General features: G+C 51.3%; 8 protein-coding genes across 8 annotated transcripts; 3 read left to right on the top strand and 5 right to left on the bottom strand.

The window, feature by feature from the left end:
- Positions 1 to 226: 226 nt before the first annotated feature.
- On the bottom strand, positions 227 to 3,616 carry PMZ80_006605 (uncharacterized protein; the record flags this gene model as incomplete). Its single annotated transcript, XM_064875017.1, has 1 exon — positions 227 to 3,616. The coding sequence occupies one exon, from the start codon at positions 3,614 to 3,616 to the stop codon at positions 227 to 229; it is 3,390 nt and encodes a 1,129-aa protein (XP_064729417.1).
- Positions 3,617 to 4,186: 570 nt separating this feature from the next.
- On the top strand, positions 4,187 to 4,675 carry PMZ80_006604 (uncharacterized protein; the record flags this gene model as incomplete). Its single annotated transcript, XM_064875016.1, has 2 exons — positions 4,187 to 4,532; positions 4,581 to 4,675. The coding sequence occupies 2 exons, from the start codon at positions 4,187 to 4,189 to the stop codon at positions 4,673 to 4,675; spliced, it is 441 nt and encodes a 146-aa protein (XP_064729416.1).
- A 603-nt stretch (positions 4,676 to 5,278) lies between these two features.
- INV1 (Invertase) lies at positions 5,279 to 6,955 on the bottom strand (the record flags this gene model as incomplete). The annotated part of the gene is made up of 1 exon (XM_064875015.1): positions 5,279 to 6,955. One exon carries the CDS (start codon positions 6,953 to 6,955, stop codon positions 5,279 to 5,281), a length of 1,677 nt encoding a protein of 558 aa, XP_064729415.1.
- Positions 6,956 to 8,034: 1,079 nt separating this feature from the next.
- Positions 8,035 to 8,692, bottom strand: RPS13 (ribosomal 40S subunit protein S13; the record flags this gene model as incomplete). Its single annotated transcript, XM_064875014.1, has 3 exons — positions 8,035 to 8,208; positions 8,263 to 8,309; positions 8,458 to 8,692. 3 exons carry the CDS (start codon positions 8,690 to 8,692, stop codon positions 8,035 to 8,037), a joined length of 456 nt encoding a protein of 151 aa, XP_064729414.1.
- Positions 8,693 to 10,241: 1,549 nt separating this feature from the next.
- PMZ80_006601 (uncharacterized protein) lies at positions 10,242 to 11,096 on the bottom strand (the record flags this gene model as incomplete). The annotated part of the gene is made up of 1 exon (XM_064875013.1): positions 10,242 to 11,096. One exon carries the CDS (start codon positions 11,094 to 11,096, stop codon positions 10,242 to 10,244), a length of 855 nt encoding a protein of 284 aa, XP_064729413.1.
- A 2,681-nt stretch (positions 11,097 to 13,777) lies between these two features.
- Positions 13,778 to 14,396, top strand: PMZ80_006600 (uncharacterized protein; the record flags this gene model as incomplete). Its single annotated transcript, XM_064875012.1, has 2 exons — positions 13,778 to 13,917; positions 13,979 to 14,396. The coding sequence occupies 2 exons, from the start codon at positions 13,778 to 13,780 to the stop codon at positions 14,394 to 14,396; spliced, it is 558 nt and encodes a 185-aa protein (XP_064729412.1).
- A 113-nt stretch (positions 14,397 to 14,509) lies between these two features.
- Positions 14,510 to 16,000, bottom strand: QRI7 (Mitochondrial tRNAs modification protein; the record flags this gene model as incomplete). The annotated part of the gene is made up of 1 exon (XM_064875011.1): positions 14,510 to 16,000. One exon carries the CDS (start codon positions 15,998 to 16,000, stop codon positions 14,510 to 14,512), a length of 1,491 nt encoding a protein of 496 aa, XP_064729411.1.
- Positions 16,001 to 17,608: 1,608 nt separating this feature from the next.
- PMZ80_006598 (uncharacterized protein) lies at positions 17,609 to 19,693 on the top strand (the record flags this gene model as incomplete). Its single annotated transcript, XM_064875010.1, has 2 exons — positions 17,609 to 18,449; positions 18,513 to 19,693. 2 exons carry the CDS (start codon positions 17,609 to 17,611, stop codon positions 19,691 to 19,693), a joined length of 2,022 nt encoding a protein of 673 aa, XP_064729410.1.
- Between the last annotated feature and the right edge of the window lie 82 nt (positions 19,694 to 19,775).

Below are 19,775 nucleotides of genomic sequence, written 5' to 3'. Positions count from 1 at the left end.
CCAGATAATGCTTGAATACAAGTATGGCGACCAAAGTGAATAAAATAGCTGTGAGCACTTTCCACAGCGCTGAGCTCATCTGGATGTGTTGGCAATGGCCGTTTGTTATTGGGCATATGGCTTCCAGTACAGAGCGATAAGCGAAGTGTGATGATACTAGTCATACAATGCCTACTCAATCAATATCCTGTGATGTTACGAAGATAGCTTTCTGCAGCTAAGCAACTCATCGCTGTCGACGCGTGGTCCTGAATGTCCTATCCGTCCAACCACTACCCTTGCGCTTCTTCTTGGGAGCAGTCTGCTTGTAGACTTTCGCATCTCCGTTGATGTCCTCAGCAACACTATTGCTTGCAGTCGTATCATCGTCAACCCCAAGATCCTGCAGCTGTTCGTCATCCATGTCACTGAGCTCTGCGCTGAGGTCCCGCAAGACGTCCTTGCCATTATATCGGGCGTCGTGGATTGTAGTGCCTTCGGGATTGAATGCCTCGGCGTACCATGGAATGCCGCCCTGACCAACACTGTTGTGGTTTGCACCTTTGGTGCTGATTGGTGGTGTCGGCGGTTGGACCGCTTCAGCATCCTGAATGGGTGCTGCCGTTACTGGCTGGGCCTCTATCTTGAGGTTGCCATTGGTGGATGCTGGTGGTGTGTTTTCGGCAAGCGCATTGTGCTTTTTGCTGTCATGAATCGCGATTGGATCTGGCGAATCTGGTGCAGCACCGGCCTGTTGCTGCTCTTGCTGAGCTTGTTCCGTGTGGCCTTCAATAGAGTCCATCGCAATGTCCTGTGGCTCGTCCTTGCCAACAGCAGGGACATCAACCATCTCGACGTCCGCCGTGATTGCATCGCCATTAACGCCTTCAGGTCCGTCGATCTCCAGACCTTCGACGAAGGATGGCCTCCTCGACAGTAACAGGTCATCCATTTCCTTCATTTGCTGCTCGAAAGGCCTGCCCAGTAGCTCCGACTCCTTCCTCAACGCATCTTGTAGCACCACATAGGAGGCTTTGACTATACGCCTGGCAAGTGTTCTTCGCTCCCGTTGTTCTGGATCATCCAGTTGCCTCTGGTCTCTTTCACGCAAGACTTGCTCATTGGATAAATCAGCTGCATCAAATCCCACATCGTCCTCGAAGATTTTGGCAAAGTCGGAGAAGAAACTGCTGACAGAGCTGTAGTGGCGCTGCCTTATGGGTATCTGAATGCTCGCTAAGGCTTTCGTGTAAATATCCTTCTTGTCCAGACTGGAAGCCTTCTCCACAATTGGCATAAGGATGGCAGAGATCGGGAAGTAGACAGTGTCTACAACATTGCGCAGCAGTTTGGCCTGCTCTAGTTTCTGCTTCTCGCGCTCTTTGACCTGTTCGCAGACGACTCTGAGGTGCTCGAGATCTCTGGCAAGCGTTTCTGCAAACTCGATACGGCGTTCCAGGCGAGCTCTTCCGGCGGCGCCCTGTGCTTTGTAGTCTCGGCGTGTCACTTCGAAACTGCTGAAAGTCTCCATCTGCAGTTGCAGACGCTTTAGCAATGCTGCACCTCTGCGTGCCTCTCGCTTCAGCGTCCAATATTTGCATATCTCAACCACAAACTCCTTCCTTTTCGGCACCGTGAACTTACCAAGTGCCTCCTCGATTGTCTTGAGGATGAGTTCTGGTATGACTGGAGCACCCGAAGGCAGTCGCCAAATACTCTTTGGTTTCTGACCTTTCTTATTGGTCAACGTCAGTCTCTGTAGACCGTGTTCAGTAGTCTGTGGTCCGTGCGATTCGGTAATAGCGAGCGCTGACGACTTGCTGTCCGCCCAGATCTGACCATGAAAATGGTGTTTGAAGTACTTGACTGCTTTCTCGAAGGACCTTTCGGTATGTTGTTCCGCTTTCCAGTCTGCAGGCGAGTGCTTGTGGCAGTAAGCCCGAAGTTGTGAGGGATCCATTAGCGTGTTCTGTCCCCCGCCTATCTTCATCTTCAAGTACAGCCCCGCTTGGCGAGCGCAAGTCAAGTGAAATGGTTCGTAGCAGCGGCCGTCACTACATTGCACACTCGCACCCATGTCTTGCTTGCAGATGTAACATCCAAGCTTCCATCTGCTGTTCGGGACTTTCTCAACATCAGTTATCGGCTCCATCAGAGACGGATTGCCAATGGTCACTTCTGGAATCCATGTTGCGCACAGCAGATGAGCCCATTTCGAGTTATTAGTTTGCTTGAATGCGCCTCCTTCATTCGGACAGAAAATGCAACTTGGCCGAGCATTACCCACTAATTGACATTTCCTGCAAAGCCACTGACCTTCTGGAATATAAGGTACCCCGTAGCACTCTTGATGCACAGCTAAATCACATCCATCGCAGAACACTATTGCGTTGGCATTTTCGCAGTCCCCATCGTCACAGATGGCGCATTTGCTGTCTGGCTCTTCGCCAGGCCCCGGCTCACCATTCACTGCAGCCGCAGAGCTCGAGCGAGGTCTGTGTGTCTGGGGCGCCTTGGGGTTTGGTTTTGGGATTCTCTTTTCGAGCGCATGCCACTCTTTCTCGACCTTGGTCATTGTGATCTCAAAGATAGCCGGTCTGATCGGCTGGATGCCTTCCTCGACTCTCAGTTTGTTCAGAGCATCCAACCATTTTACGTCCTGCTCATCCATATCATACTCGACTCTCCCAACACCACTTCCGCCAATAGCGGAGTTGCCATCTCCATGAACAAGGTCGGGCATAAGGTCGAGGTCTTCGTCTGCAGAACCTTCCATTTGTCGGATCATATGGTCTGGCCTCTGAAATAGCTCACTTTCCTGGTACCCAACATCGGCCATTGTCCGATTCACAGAGTTGACAGCAGCCGTATCATTGCCATTGTATTGGGAGAAAGGATCCAGTATTCGATAAGAGGGCTTTGGCAAAGTCAATCGCTCCCTTGGATTCGGACCTGGAAGTGGCACAAATTTTGGAGCCTCTGGAGTAAGCAAGGACTGCAGCATGGACGACTGGGTACGCAGTGGTCGACCTGGTCGTCTTTTTGTTGGTGTTCTTGAGCCAGGAGACATAGCGGCTTCGGCTATGTCGTTCTCAACCTGACCGTCGAGTTGTGGTCTTACGATGCCATCCACCTCTTCGGATGCGATCACAGCAAATGTGGAATCAAGATCTAAGTCCGGATGATATTCTTCCCAACCTCTTTCTTCTCTCGGCTTGTATCCATCGCTGTGTGTTGCTGCGGCAGCTGCAGCGGCGGTGCTGTACCGGGGTCTGCCGGTTGTTCGTGGTCTGGTCGTCCTGGTGGAGAACCTGGAGGCGTTGGTCTTGCGGCCAGTGGTGTCGCCTCGTTTCCTGGCTGTTCTTGCTCTTCGATGCTCGCCATTATTGCGCGGCGTTACTGGGACTGGTTCACCGTCTCCCATTTCTATGCGCCTTCCACCGCCGCCACGACCTCCAGGGATCCATCTGTATTTCGGCTGGCTTGCGGTACGTGAGGTTCGTAATCGCTTGGTGGGGGGCTCATCATCGGAGTCAAGGGTCAGGTCGGGTTGGGTGGGCGTCGCTGGATTCGGTAGCTTCTTCATGGGCGATCGCTGTGGGCGTGTTCTTGCCTGCGCGGCTCTTAGATGGGCCATGGAAACGTTGAGTTATGTTTGGTGACGCGCTACTGCGTGAACCCGGCTGAGTAAGGGGAAACGAAGGACTTCAACCGTGATCGCTCTGCATTGGTGGTCATTGGCCAAAACAACTCTCGTTCGCGATCTCAGTCAAATATTCGCGCCTAGTGGAAGTAGCAACTGCAATTAGTGATACGTGATGCGCCGATTGTGGTGGGAGTCAAGGCACCTGTGGTCTCGCCTGCGGCCACTTTAAGGTTGAATTAGGACATTTTAGCGGAATCGTGGCTTACCTAATGCTCCGCCAACCACAACACAGAAGGACAAAGATTGCCATCCGATGGCCGACTGGCCGGTTTCGTGCAAGTGAAGTCCCGAAAACCTGGAGAGATTTGGCCGCTGACCCCGGTTTGAAATTGGATCTGCAAACACTTTTTACGAGAAATCTTTTATTTGTAATTCCGTCATCTTCACTAGCACATCAGACACGAGTATGAGCATAGTCGCAGAGTGAGTCGCTCCTTCCTTCCTTCCACGCTACATCTTCTTGAAGTATCCGCCTCCGCGCTCTTCATCTCGTCAGCAAGCATGAATAGGACGGCTAATCCAAGTGCCACTGGCAGTCAACGCAAACGCAATATCAATCAAGCACGAACGAATGTAGCCTCGCAGCAGAACAATAACAGCAATAGTCAGCAACAGAAGAAAGGCAACAAGCAAAGTCAGCAGCAAAGCAATAGCAAACCCAGCACGTCGACCCCCGCCTCAAAGCCAACACCGCCACCCGTCCCGCAGCCGGAGAAGCATGTTCCACTGAGCGGGTTCAATGGAGAGGATATAGATCACCTTCTCACAAGAGGCGTTGATGCAGAGGCAGGAGTATACAAGCCCGAAAAGACAGTCACCCAGAAGACTGGACCATGGGGCCAGAAGCGTAAGCTACACCCTCCGATAATTGCCACCGAGCGCTGACAAGTTCTAGCTGGAACCATGGTGACAGGCAAGGACTTCTGGCTTGAGCTAAGAAAACAAGTTGCGACCCTCCAGAAAGGTGGAAGCACGAACAAAGGTGGATGATTTCGAACAAGCGAAACAGAGTTCGATTGCACATAGCGTTCCATGAGTTAGCGATATTAGGGCAGGCTTTTTAAGCGAGCATTACCTCTAGGAGTTCATGAGCATAAGATACCCCAAGGATAAAAAGGATCGGGTTGAGAATAAGTAAGAGCAAATGTACACAATTTTAATGGGCTCTTTCCAAGTCTGCATCTGCGTCCAATCGCCCCGGCTGCCTCAAGATAGCTTCGGGGAAGCAGAACATCAAAAGTACAGCTAACGTCGCAGCTGCGACATAAAATACAGGCGCGAATTTGGTTGGGCACGACCTAATATGTGGCAAGTGATTGTCCTAAGGCAGGTGAAAGTTCTGACGAAGAGCAGGACTTTTTCCGATCAGCTCTTCAATGGTAGGCACGATTCGACTCTCCACTCTCACAGCGGCATGGTGTTTCTTACAGCAAGTATCATCCTTACTACGCAGCATGCAATACCAGACCACTACAGCGGAAGGCGACATTCGACCAACAAACACGTTGACAAGGTTGAAAGCTACGAAAACCCGAATAGCTGGTGTGACCGATTTAATGATCGATTCGAATCATATATTGGTCCGACTAATGCCTACACACCCCATAGCTGACTTTCCAGCAAATTCCTCCTATCGAGCGCAGTGCCATTGACTGTGCTATTAGGCTGCAGCTGTCCAGAAGGCCAAGTACCCTCCAAGGAATACACATTTGCAGTAACGCTGGCACCCTCATTCAATCCACTAGTCCTAACAACAACAGTATCAAGCAGCGCCTCAGGATAATACACCAGCGTCGCGCTCTTCTCACCCTCCAGCCCAAACACTTCAATAATCGACCTATCCACAACTACCTGAAAATCGAACGCATCCTCCAACACATACGCAGTCGAGAACTTATCAGCATTATAGATATTGTTCCACCCCTGAATCCCACCACGATCAATCCACATCGTGGCATCCCCCCCAAGGAAGATCCCACCACCGATAACCTCCCCCGAACCACTAGCCATAATCGTAAAATTGACCGAAGCAGTATTCGACAATCCACTCACATTAAGCCCCGTCACATTCACATCAACCATAAACGCACCACTCCCCCCCTCCAAATCCGCAAACAACGTCCCATTCGACCCAAGATCATCACTCGACGCCACGGCCTCACCACCCCTCAACCCCTCGAGCCTATACGGCAAACTCACAAGCGTATACCCCGTCCTCGTCGCATTCCTCAAATAATTCACCCTCGGCAAACTCATCGCGCTCGCCCACCCCTCCGCCGGCCCCGTAGGCACATAATTCGCATAGTGCCAGTTACTCGCCCAGGCGATACTCACCTGGTTCTGGTTTCCCGGTATGTTACTGAAAAACTGACTCGCATAGTTATCTTTTCCCCAGTCTGCAATCCTCGCCGCGTGATCAACAGGGCTGAAATGCGTCCCGTTGAAGCGGCCGGGGAAGTACTGGCCTATACTCCCGCCGAGCGGTGCACCGGGGTTAATCGAGATGTACAGCAGCCACATTGTCTCGTCGGAACCCTGCATGGGCATCTCAACGAGATTGGGACACTCGTATTGTGTGCCGAGGAGACCGTGGTGGCTGAAATTCGAGGCGAAGCTCCAGGTTAGGCCGTTGGGGGACGTGAGGATCTCGATTGTGAATTCTTGGGCGTAGGACACGACCATGACCCAGTGGTTACCCGGTGCGTACCAGAGGACCTTTGGGTCGCGGTATTGCGGGGATCCGATTGCGATGAGGGGATTATGCGCGTATTTGGTGAAGGTGTAGCCGTTGTCGAGGCTGTAGGCTAGGTTTTGGGTTTGTTGGGTGGGGCCCGAGAGGGTGTAGTATGCTAGGATGCCGTTGGTTTGGTTGAGGAAGAGGCCGGATGTGTTGTTGGGATCGAGGACGGCGCTGCCGCTGAAGATGAAGGATGTTGAGTTGGAGGGGGATAGGGCTATGGGTTGGTTTGTCCAGGTGTAGAGGTCGCGGGAGGTGGCGTGGCCCCAGTGTTGGTTGCCGGCGATGGTGTCGGTGGGGTTGTACTGGTAGTAGAGGTGGTATGTGCCGTTGTCGTCGAGGAACATGCCGTTGGGGTCGTTCATGAATCCTTGGGGTGGTGAGAAGTGGATTTGAGGTCTGTATTGTCCGCTGTAATCTCCTGGTATAGCTGTGCCGGCAGGGACGGTGGCTGTTGTTGTTGATGATGCGGATTGGCCGTATACTAGAGCGGTGAAGGTGCTGCCGAGCAGCAGTATGAGCTTCGAGTACATGATAGTGAGGACGTGCGCGGCAGTGATGTACAGCAATAGATGACGCTCCAACTCGTGTAACGAAACAATTCGTTAGATTTCCCTCGTGATGCTGCTAGTTAGCTTCAAACCTCTATGACTTACCTTGGACCGTTCACGGTTTTGACATCAATATACTTGTTTAAGTGCTGAATAGCTCTCCATGGTTAAGCGACCTGGAAAAGTGGCACGGCATCTCTGCGATGATCACATATAGATCTCTGTGCTGCATCGATGCACCCTGCCCATGGAGTACTCCGTACTTTAGTGAAGCAGATGGCTAGCATGACGTTCAGGTTGAGAAGGACCGAATGTGAGTGAAAATCTTCTCCGAACATGGTTGGTTCAAAGACACTTTGCGGGGACTCGGAGGACGAAACAGCGAAGATCTGGGCACCCGATGTGTAGACGTTCTCACATGGTGTGCGCATAAACTGGTGAATCACGAAGCTGCAAATGCTTGGCTTTCCGAAGCTGATGCAAAAGCAAGAGCAAGTTCCACTCTGCGGCATCAACTGGCGGATTCTTCAGGACGAGCTCCGATAAAGGAATGCTACGAACGTGTAGCGCACGAACAGCTCATCCAGGCATTGCATGAGCAGGCGGAGTGGCCGTTCATATCCGGAAAGGGCTGTGAGGATAGATGTATTTAGTGCGGAAGTCATCACACGAACTGTGACCATTGGAGATTAGGGAAGACCAGCCGCCTAGCATGTCAGAAAGAGTCTGCAGGAAACGCCTTGTCCGTGCTTAGTCAGACTCAGCGATTGGTATGGCTGGAGAAAACACCAAAAGTCTAGTTTGGATGTAACATAGACGAAGGCTGGTGGATCTCGTTATATTCTTCTGAAACTCTGCGTTCGATCTCAACAAGGCCGCTTGTCGAGACGACCCGGTCCTCCAGCCGTGCCGAAGTTCGCTTGATAACCGCAGCACTCATCATTGCTCGGGACTCTTTCCTCATCCTTAGCTATGCAATCGCTGTGCCGTAAATGGGGTCACCTTCCTCTACATCACGACGAACACCTCAACCCATCCGCTTCTCGCTAAGGTTGATGCACTTATGCGACCATAGTGCTAGCAGTTGCGGACTCGTACTTCCATGTCGGGTGCAGTACACCAACAGTCTTGTAGTATCTGCTGAGACGGTGGATTCTCGACTCGATCAGAATGAGTCTGAACTTGGAGTCTTTGTCCTTTCTGTTTCGCTCAAGGTGCTTTCGGACGGCGACAGCCTGAGACAAATATTAGCATAGCCCCAATTAATCCACTGTTACAGTCTTCCGTACCTTCTTGATCAACATGTAGAGGTCCTCTGGAATTTCAGGAGCGAGGCCTAGATATCACTCTGTCAGCCACATGGACCAATGCAGAGGCATAGTTGTTTTGCTTTCAAGCAAAGATGTAGAGTTTGATCTTGCGCAGTTTCATTATCTGCCGATCCACCTCTTCTCATCTTGCTGGGAACCGGGGATGTCGCGTACCATTTCCCTTGAGGATTCGCAGAATCTTGTTACCAGTGACGACCTTGACTTGGGCGACACCGTGGCTGTCTCGGAGGACAACACCGATCTGAGATGGAGTTGCACCTTTTCGGGCGAGTTTGCAGATGTTGTCAACGACGGTATCGGGGGTTGACTTGAACCATGTTGGGACTTGTCGGGAGTATGGGACGGCCGAGGCGCTGATACCCTTTCCTTTGCTGTGAAGACGACCCATGGCTGCGACTGTGTGTTATCGAGTCGATTGTCTGGAGCTGGAGGTTTTGCGCGAACGATGGACAAAATAATGCCTGCGAGGAAATCGCTTGGAAACACGTGCTTGTGGGCAGGTGCCAAGCTCAAGCCTCAGGCAGCAGCTGTTAGACGGCCAAGGATCTAGAAAAGTGCTTAAGGCAGGTCTAGCGAGGACTAGCCAGCGACATCAAAAAATGTTTTGGTGGCTTCGAGTTTCAGACTTCTTGCCCTCCTGCATATCACCACCCACTTGGTTGCATTTTTCATCGACGCTGCATGCTGCAGGAGAAGTGTTGCGCCAAGGGTGACGACCTCATGTCTATTTCGACCTACTTTCCACAGCAATTTTGACCTTGCATTTCTCTACCTTGGCCGGTCGCGCCTACGAGACACTGATTTCCTCAATACGCGGCTGTTGCTTATCGCAGGGCTGATCATGATGATGTTGGGCGTTTGAACGGTCTCTTCTGATGCAGCGGCGCAAGCCGTAGGCGTCTTTCTGGTAAGTCAAGCTTGTTCTACTTGGTTGCCCCTGCAGGAAAAATCTCTCTTCATGATGATAACTTCATTACAATACTTATTTCTGGTACCTCTTGTTTTAGCAAGCATCTTCACGATGCTTGGATGAACTCAATGGACTTCTGATCCTAATTCCCTGAGCCTTGTTTCTCCGTTTCTTTGCATCAACATCGGCTAACAGCATGTGGAATAGCAGATAAATTTCGCGTGGTGATGGCTGTGCAAGGCTGCGTTAGGTTGATCAGCGCACCTTTTGTAGTTGACGGGGCAATAGCTTGTAGTTGTGCGTCAACGTATCTCGCGTTGTACGAGCGGTTTCTACACTATCATAGCGTGCCTCGAAGAAGCGCCATGCCGGGGAGGCGATAGCATGCATACTTAGTTTAGAGATGGGAATGGATTACTCAGGTAGCATTTCATTGAGCGTGATCATGCATTGCAATTGTATTGGAAGTATTCTCCTGTCGATCGCCGACTTCAATGGCGTCCGTTCTGCTTGTTTATGACTAGTTGCGTGTACCTCCCAAGACGGTGGGATGAAGGAGAAACGTGGCGTTGACATTATCTTTTGCATCGTACTAGCCGTGCCATCATCAAATTGCTTGTGTAAAGAGAAACGTTTCCTCCTAATCCGATATACGAGCTTGCTTCCAGTGCTCTCGATGCTGCTCCCTCTTTCCACGCCGCCACATGCCTTCTCCCAAGCTCATTACAAGAATTAGACTTCCCGACCTGCAGGACCGTAGTATGTTGACATAGGAAAAATTACAGGATATATCCTCTCCCAAATATAGCATCGTATGCAGTGTGCTCGTGTTTCCGATTTGTCGCTTGGAACGCTGAAAAATGTTCTCGCTTTGCTTTCGAAACGTACCTCCTCTGACAGCTTTCGTGGGCTCTATTTTCGTGAATTCGTGAGCATGTAGAATCCTTCCCTCCTCTTCTGCCTCTTCTTTCGTCATCTCCTCGTGGACTCGTGCGTCTCTGCATGCCGACTTTCAGTTCATTCTCGTTCATGTCGTATAGTCTGATTCTAATATGCTGTGCTCCAAGATGTCACTCTCCTGCTGTGTTCGGCGACTTAAAGAAGATCCTGCACTGTCCCTATCCCTGTTCCTGTGACTTGCGAGCAAGCGATCTGAAGGGCTCTCTGCCATTCGTGGTTCTGGTTCACGTTCTGCCTCTCGTTCCCGCACGGCAGTACCTCCGCTGGGTGAAGGCGATTCGTCTCGTGTCTGCCGTCTAGACCTCCGCTTGCCACTACTCGTCTGCTCAACTGGCTCAGGGGCACGCGCAGTGGGCGTTTGTATTAGTGGTGTAGTGCTTTCCTCGTCCTTGAAGCTAGGAAAATCTGCTGGTAGGGACGGTCGCATTCTCTTAGCTGGTCTCTTCTTGGGTTGATACGTCTTTCCCTCTAAAGCTAACTTCCGGTCTCGCTCTGCCGCCTCTTCCTTGCTCGGACGGCCCCTCTTCTTCGTAGGCTCCGGCGCGCTGTCCAATGCAGTGTTGCGCATATAGATGGGAGATTCTCCATTAGATACAGGAGGATTCGGCGACTCTGTAGCCCGTAGTGACGGTCGAGGTTGAAGGGGACGTCGGGTTGGATCCACATCCAATTGCGCAGAGAACGAGCGGCCTGGTGCGACTACCGGCGCCGCGGGTGCTATGTTCACGTATGTGGTCGAAGGATACGGTCTGGTTGGTCCGGGTTGCTGCGATTGCTGTCTCCTCATTTCCTCGAATGCGATCTGACAGGCGTGGAGGGTGCGGCCTAATGATGAGGTCAATATACCATTCGAGCACTTTGCGCTAGCTCGCGGCAGACGCTGAAGCAACTCTAGCTTACCCTTGGGAAGTGCTATATCCATCCATTGTGGTTGGCGCTGCAAGTCTACAAGTATCAAATGGAGGAGATATGAAGGCAGATCCGGCACCAGGTTCTGGAGCACGTTTACAAGAAGTTCAACCTAGGCAGAGCAGCGTTCAGTATATGTGTTACTGCGCAACAAGGCGCAAGTGGGGGAGCAACACACCTTCTCTGATACTGTGAATTGCTCATTTGATAGATAGGCAGACATCGACAGCATGCGCAAAGAGCCAAGCTCGGTTGACTCGGTGCTGCGTTGAGGACTTTCGACGCCCGATGCACTCGCGGAACGTACAATTGGTGATGCATCAGCTGAGGATGTGTATCAGTATTCCAAAAAACAAAAAGCACAAGCAAGCAAGAAACCAAGGTCGTGAAGGAACTGTAGGCAGGCAAAATGCAGCAAGAGTCAGATGAGCTTGTACTTCAGCCAATGCGCGACCGTGAAGCCTGTCTCAAGATCGAGGCATTCAGGTCAAGCTAATGACATGGGCTCAAGCAGCTGATCAGACAGGGGGCACCTTTGCGGCAGGTAAAGAATCGTGAATAGCAGATTTGTGAATTCGCAGCTCGCCAGCCAGTGGAGCATAATCTTCGAGATGGAGGCTCTCAGAGATGGGGAGGAACAATCTCTTGTAGACCAGGTATCTTCGAAGTTGCGCTTTTTCTGCTGGTCAAATTGCGAATAACATCATTGTACAGAAAGGAAGAATTATAGCTGCATAGGCTTGTTGTAAGGGCCTGGGAAACATGCGAAACAAGCGCAACATACCTTTGCTTCTCTGCATGATAGTTCTCAGTTTAGGGCTAGTATCATGCAGCCGTGCAGCTTAGGGGGCTTCCAAGGTTGGGCACTTCCCCACAGTCATCTGCAATAATCTCGTCAAGATTCGAACTGCTGCATCTTGTCTTTGTCCTCGATAACTCTCTTCCCAGCGATGAAGAGTTGTCATTATAGACGACATTGAATGCCTCCAATGGATGCTTCGAATAGAAATGGAGATCGAGTGGTATGAATCCGAAAATGCTGATTTGTTGGTTCGGGTGTACCAATAGTCAAGCCGGATCCATGGCCGCTTCCCCTCCGCGAATCAGCGACCAGAGTCGCCCATTTCGAGGAAGTGACCATGCAAGGCGCCGTGTTCGTCACACATCTCGAACACCATTAAGGCTATAGAGTCGTGTATTCAAGAGTATGCTCCTCAGCCCAGTATACAGGACGAGTCGGTAGAGTTGTGTCTGCACAGTGGTCAAAGGCGGAGATGGCGCTCCGGCTTGTGGAAGAATGTTAGCGATGAGAGTATCGCGCCTGCCGTTGAAGAGTATCAATATGCTAAGACCACAAGATGTGCACTTGCGAATAGCAAGAAGCTCCCAGAAATCGTTGACAGCAGAAACATCAGACACGCAGTTATATACTCATACACACATATCTGTTGACCGCTTGTTGCAAGCTCGGTATCCGCCAACGGTTCGCGAATGTCATCATGGTTAGGCATTCATGCAGTCTCAGTCTGCCACGTTGTCGAGCTAGAATGCTAAATTCGGCTCTATTCGAGCATCACCTCTTACACTCGTCTACTGTTACTGGTCCGCAGAAGAAAAAGTCCTCTCGCTATTGCTGGTAGACCTATCGTTCCCAGTCTTCCACGGGCCAATTTTTGGAAGTGAGGCAGAATCCGTCGCTCAACGCCCGAGAAGGATATATGCACGGTTCGAAACACAACAGACCGTATTTTCGTAGACAGATGAATATGTTCTCTAGATCTAGTTCGAGACTATCTACCCGTCTTCCCAACCCAGGTAATCAGTTGTAATTTAAGCCCTTCACTTGCGCCTGCCATAATCCCATCATTGTAACGCGTCAAACGTCCAAGTGCTACCAGAAACGGACCAGGTTACTTTGCAAAAACTGATCATAGTAAGGAAAGCACTCTGGGAAACCCCGTTCTGTAAGCCAATCTAGCCGTACGTCTGCTGATCTGCCCTTGCTGTCCCGGGGTGCGCACGAGTCAGAGTCCCGAACAGGTGTCCATCCGCTGCCTAAACGAACGACCGGTATAACTTACGCTGAGATAGGGGCGGACTCCGAACCGTTTGCACTTGGTGAGGCAAACTTTCACCTGGAGACCAACTGTTTGTGTTAGCAGGCCATGCAGCTCGAAACCAAAGTCCATACCGATGTGTGTATCGAGGAGTGGGAGACACAGCTCTTGTTCGAATGTGACACCTCCTGCAGCTCCCTCACTGCATGGTCTGAAGAGCGTTTCGCACGCAAGGTAAACGCTTTTCACATGCTCTGTGCGTGACGAAGTTCTTGCTGGTTGGAATGCCTTATAGCTCGGTGGAAAGCACCAAGTATTAATGTGTGCGCGGCAGGAACACGAAACGATCCGATGGCTGTTCACTTCATGCGAGTCTCGTAAGAGCCCGAGTTAGCGAGCGTAACATCCAAGACTTTGTAAGAGGGACTGGTAGGCAGCTTCTAGTTAAAGATCGTGAAGGGGAGAGCCGAGTGAACGGACCGGACTGCGACAGACTGCCAAGGAAGTTGAGAAGTGGATTGCGTCAAAGTGCAGTGCTCTTTCCCCAAACACGATCCCGCATCACGTCGAGTCCTGCCAGCCAGAGACTCGATATAGTTAAACAATTGACTACACCCGTGTTGCTTTGGACCAGACCATGGCTCAGCCTAATCAGGTGACGCCTACCATGCAGGCAAATCTTGCCGGTGCAAGTACGACAGTCAATCTTCGAGATTGGCTAAATACGAGACTGAGTCCGTTCTTGAAGAAAGCGATCATCGAGTCCCTGGATTCTGAGTAAGACACATCTTTCGCAAATAGGAGTAGCATTTGCAAACTCGGGAACTGACCTGCTCAGGGCGCAATATCCTCTACAATGGCTGGGCGAACAACTCATCCAGCAGTCGATTATGTTCGAGGGCAACCCTGATACCACAAACATTCGAGAACGATTCCTCTACAAACATCCAACAGAAACAAATACTGCTCAAGCACCTGGTAGTACGTCTGCACCAGGTCTGTCCGTGGAGCAGGCGCAGCAGCAGCAACCAGCGCCCAGCCAGCCAGCGCAAGCAACGATGCCAGACATACAGTCTGTGCCAGCCGTCCAGACTGAACAGAGTAACCCGGCATTTGCTACACCTTCCACAACAGACCCCAACGCAACATTACCAGAGCAAGTGCAAAGTTTGCCATCGGTGCCAGCTGTAAATGGCACAGCGCAACCGGAGATCAATGAGCAGAACCGAGATACAGAGATGTCCAATGCCACCTGAGCATCTCCATGCCTGCGGCGAAGCTATGAAACGAATTAAGATACGACACAATGTGGCACGGGCTCGGAAGAGCTCAAGATATAGATCAAGCAAAAACGCTTGCATAGGAGATACTACGTGGTTTGATGCTTGAGCCAACTACCAACACCTAGAATACCGCCATCGGGAGCAGCAGAATCCATACTCCATTTCCTCAGCGCGCCGACCTCAAATCCGCTGTGGTAGCCTGCCTCAAACATCTCCATTCCACACCAGGCGATCATCGCAGCATTGTCAGTGCACAACCACACGGGGGGAAAGAGAAGCTGCACATGCTCATATCCACGAACATCAAGCATTTTCCGCAGGAAGTACCGCAGGAAAGAGTTCGCAGCTACACCACCACTCACGACAAGGGTTGACACGTCCTGCTTGGCCGCTTGCAGCTTTTCGAGGGTAACGACAGTGCGACTGGCGAGGTGCTCGAAAGCAATTCCCAGTGAAGTTTGCGCAAACAACAAGCGCTCTGCTTCGCTAAGCGACCCGTCAAGCTGCTCAATGCGACTTTTTACAAGTCTCTCGATCGACGTAGCTACGCTTGTGAAGCTGAAAGCAAGATCTTTTGTGTCAGCCAAAGGAGCTTGCACTTGCCAGCCAAACTTGTTGTTCGGCTTGGCAATCTCATTCTTCCGTCTTCTTGGTACTGGCCAGTCTCCATAGCTGTTCTGATCTGGGAAAGCATAATCAGATAAGTATTTGGCAAAAGCAGTATCTTTTGCTTGAAGCTTAAAGCTGTCAGGCAGGATGATCCTTCCACATTTATCCAGCGCATCTCCAATTGCCACATCTCTGGTAGTGGCGAGTATCTCATGGTCAACGAGACCTTTTGAATGTAAGAGCATGGTATGGCCACCGCTGACCAGCAACGTCAGAAACGGAAAGCGCGGTGCAGGTTCATGCAGTTTTATGCCTGAAGGAGTGTCTTGTCCTTGCAAAGCATCCACCAGTCTAGGAGTAAGCGCATGAGCCTGCATGTGGTGAACCCCAACCAATGGCACTTGCCATGCCGCTGCAAGTCCCTTTGCCGTATCGAGACCGCAACTCAAGTTTGATCGCATCCCTGGACCTCGCGTGACGCTGATGAAGTCGGGCAGCTTTTTCAACCCGCCGTCACTGACGCGGATCGTCCTAGGGGCTGATGCTGGTGGTGTAGACAGGTCGCATGAGGTAGAGTCCGGCGCCACGTCTGGTAAATACGATGTAGCTTTTGAGATGAGTTTGGCTAAATTGGCTTGATGGCTCTCAAGGGCTTCAATGGGATGTATTCCACCCAGACCTGTGTTGCGAGCCGTGACCTTTTCGTTGAACAGGAGTCGTGCTGTCGAGTACCCATTTTTCGTTCTTCGCTCTTCATGACTTTGATGATCTAGTCGTCCAGCAGAGCCACCAGCTGTTTCGATGCTGTCCAGAGCTGAAGGCCGCTCAAGGATCGCCACTGCTGTGTCATCGCATGATGTTTCGATGGCCAAGGTCAGGAGATTCCGCCGTGGCGCTGTGCATGTTTTCAGGCGTGGTAGACAGCCTTTCGCGAAAGCCCTTTTCGTAGTAGTAACGGCATGAAGCATGAATTCCCTATTTAAAGCAAATACCCTAGGCGATTAACAACAGGTTCTTGTCTTTTCATATCAATGGTCAAAGATCTCCTGAAAGTCGTTTCTGGATGCTCGAGTGGATGGTGATCAGCCGGTTAAATCTCGGTTCAATTTCTCCTGACTCCGAGTCATGGCAACAAATCTTCTGACCTCCAACGACGATTGCTATCATAAATGCAACGGTCTTTGGTCAACTCGGTCAAGATTACAGTTTGACATGGCCTCCGTAGCATCACCGAAAAGCAACTGGCATTTCGACTACTGGCATCAGCTGCTCCCGGGCAACAAGGGTGCTCCTTTCTGAACAAACAATCCCGATCGAATGAAAAATGGCCTGGGTCAATTCGACTAGGAAGACGAAGAGAACCTTGCAAGATTCTACGACATCGATGGTCTTGGACTACTGCTTCGGAGCCTCAGCGTTCTCGATGACGGTCAAAGCGAAGGACCTTTTTAGATCATGAGGGACAACCGGGGGCGTTTTTATGTTATGGATGAAGTGGACGGACAACTCTGGGTTTTCAAGGATATGATCACCGACTCGGAGCTTATCAAGGCTGTCGGCTGGGATCTTTGGATTTCTAAATTGCTGGATGAAGGTTTGTTGGTCTATCCGGGCGAGGTTTCAGGTGATTCTGCCGAACAGAGCACAGCTTGAACCGTTTTGTATGTGAAAGTCAGGTAGGTACCCCTTTCATCAGTGTGCTCCATGATTTCCTGTAGGTTGGTATTGTTGGGTCAATGCACGAGCCAGTGGCATCACCCCAGTCAGTAGTATGGTCTCCGTCCATGGCGTTGGTTCCAGTCGACCTCACCAGAAGCAGGATGGCTCTTCAATGCAGGCTCAGCAGCGAAGCTCAAATTGAGCCTCTGGACTCCGTATCTACATGATAATGCATGACTCCTGCTAACTCTCAGATCTCTACGTCGCCCATACGGCCTCTACTCCACTGACCCACTACTCTCGAGTAGTACTGCCCATTCACTAAGCTCATCTTCTCCTAGGTTCATCTTCAAAATTCCACGCTAGTATTGCCTAGCTTAGTCACTCTCTGTACCTTCAGGCTCGAATGTTCCATCCTCGACATTCACAGTATGATCCAAGAATCGATCTGATGGGTAGAAACACACAAACCTGCCTTCCAGCCACCCGATTTTCCTTCACCGATTTCGACTTTTCCGCTCTATGCCCCTTTTTCGACCTGCACAGCCGCACACCCCCAGCTTCCTCGCCTATCGGAGTCGACCTTCGTGAGCTTAGTCTATACCCAACCTCCTCCAGCCCCACTCCCCGCAAAGTTGAATAGAACTTCATCTTACCAGCCACCAAGAACAATAGGAATATGCAGGACACACGGCTAAGTGACATTGGGGACGGTGGGACCACCCCGAGCCACTGCACGAGGTACTTCTAGCAGTCCTTCCTACGACACATCCCCACCAACCTTTACCTCTCGTCTATCCAACAAACGTCCTTTGCTACCGCAGAACTCCCCAAATTGCTAGGACATTGGCCTTTCTGGCTTCTACCATCTCAACCTTTGTTGCTCAGGCCTGCCTTTCGAACTACCATCCTGCAAAATGCAGATACAAGTTCCTCAAAACGCCTACGCCATGTCCGCTGGTCAGACAATGGCGCAAAGTCTCAGAAGTCCTGCTGGTCAGGCAATCCGAACCACAACCTTCGAATGCGCTGACTTGGCTTACGGCTTCGAAGTCGAGCAGCTGTCGGAGAAGACATCATCGACTAACACATTCAGCCCAGCTACACGACAGCTGTTCGGTCTTGATGAGATCGACCTCAATAACTGCATGACTATTCTTCCGAGCCCGACTGCCCCCACACAACGACCACCTACACCAGACTTGGTCGCAGATTTTTCCGATGCTGCCTCATCCATTGGACCAGAGTCACCTCCTACTCCTGAACCACAAGCTAATATTGCTGGCTTCGCCTCTACTGGTGGCAAGACAACATGGCCGGGTATGAACGCTGCTGAAGATGGCGACAATGAGTCTGAAGTCGAAGATGAAGAAGAAGAAGACGACGACGGTGATGGTTTCGGAGGGTCACAATATGGCGATGAGTCTGTGCAGCAACCCGTCGGTGATTCTTCTGGCAAATCTGTTCGAAAGTCTGTCCCAGTATTTGCCGGCAAGAGTGTCAGCAAGTCAGTCTACAACCACAATGAGGAGTCAGTCGACGATGACGAAGATGGCGAAGAGGAGGATGAAGACTGCGAGCACGAGTCCGAAGATGAAGAAGAAGATCATGGAAGTGACAGCGGCTCTGAATATGAAGATGGCAACTCCGATAACGAGTCTGAGTCTGAGTCGGTCAAGGCTCTTCCGCGAGGCGGCAAGACTCTCAACAACTACCCGGGTTATAGCCTACACAACAAGCCACAAGACGAAGCCGAGGGTGAGCAGGTGGACGAGGACGAAGAAGCTGAGCAGCCAGGATAGAACACTGGTCATGCAACAGCTTCAAAACGTCCTCCGATTTCTCGAAAGTCCGTCACCGGCGGTAAAGCATACACAGGCGGCAAGTCTTATGCCGGCACGAAAAGTCTTTCACATGCATCGGCAGTTGCTACTAAGCTCATCAATGCTGGCGTTGGCAAAGATACTCCCAAGCAAGGTCGTATTCCTTCGCATATCAAAGATTGGATCAAAAAGAATGCCGATCTTGTCCTTGGCTACCTCGAAGCGATCGAAGAGACAAAAGACGATGCCGTCGAGGCCATCACCGAAGCTCAACTGACAGCAGTCGAAGATCCTCAAGCATTCCAGTCCATGCTCACCGACTACGAGACATTCAACAATGAAGTCACCGAACAAGTCTCCCTCGCACCACAAAAAGCGGCCTCAAAAGTCTCATCCAAACCATCTCCAAAGCCAGCCGCCACACCCACAACCACAGCCTCCAAAAAGCGCAAACATTCCGAAGCCAACCTCGCCCCCACAGACGACCAACTCACCACCGACTGGCAATCCTACACCAACCAAGGTCACTCCACAACCGGCACCACCACCACCTCCAACCCCAATAACACCAACACAACAACACCCACCACCTCCACCCCCAATAACACCAACACAACAACACCCACCCCCTTCATCCCCCCCAACCTCGCCCTAACCCGCTCCATAAACCACGCAACCACAAACCCATCAAACGACATCCGCCTCCACACCCCCTACCCCGCACCCCCCGACATCCTCGCCGCCTCGCACAAACGCTACACACACAACATCGCCGCCGCCAACGCCAAGGCAGCCGCCGGCGCCAGTGACTCTAGCAACCGCATCCCCTTTACCATCTACGAAGACGACCAGATCATCCGGCACATGCTCGATGTCGCTAAGGACCCGTCTGTGCCTCAAACAGAGGAGAGGTTCGCGGAGGTGAGTAGACGGTTGTGTGGTGATGGGGGGAGTGTGTTTCGGAGTGGGACTGCGATCAAGAATATGTGGTGTCGGGTTGGGAGGGGACGGAGTGGGTATGATGAGAGGAAGGGGGTTAGGAGGAATAACACTCATGTTGTTAATGGGTGGAGGGCTAAGCCGGGGAATGAGAAGAGGAGACAAGTCAAGAGGGTTAAGGTTGATGCGAGGGAGGTTGTGCAGAGGGCTGCTGGGGAGGAGGCGTGGTTTGAGTTGTGATGGGGGATTGGCAGATGAAAGCTCATGTCAATGGTCATGATGTTGGATTGAGGGGAAAGTCGTGTTGGATAGCGTGAGGAAG

Source organism: Knufia obscura (assembly GCF_036327395.1).
Source record: "Knufia obscura strain CCFEE 5817 isolate CBS 148926 chromosome Unknown scaffold_7, whole genome shotgun sequence".
NCBI lineage: Eukaryota > Fungi > Ascomycota > Eurotiomycetes > Chaetothyriales > Trichomeriaceae > Knufia > Knufia obscura.
The sequence above is the reverse complement of the archived record's forward strand: the minus strand, read 5'-3'. Positions and strand labels throughout refer to the sequence as shown.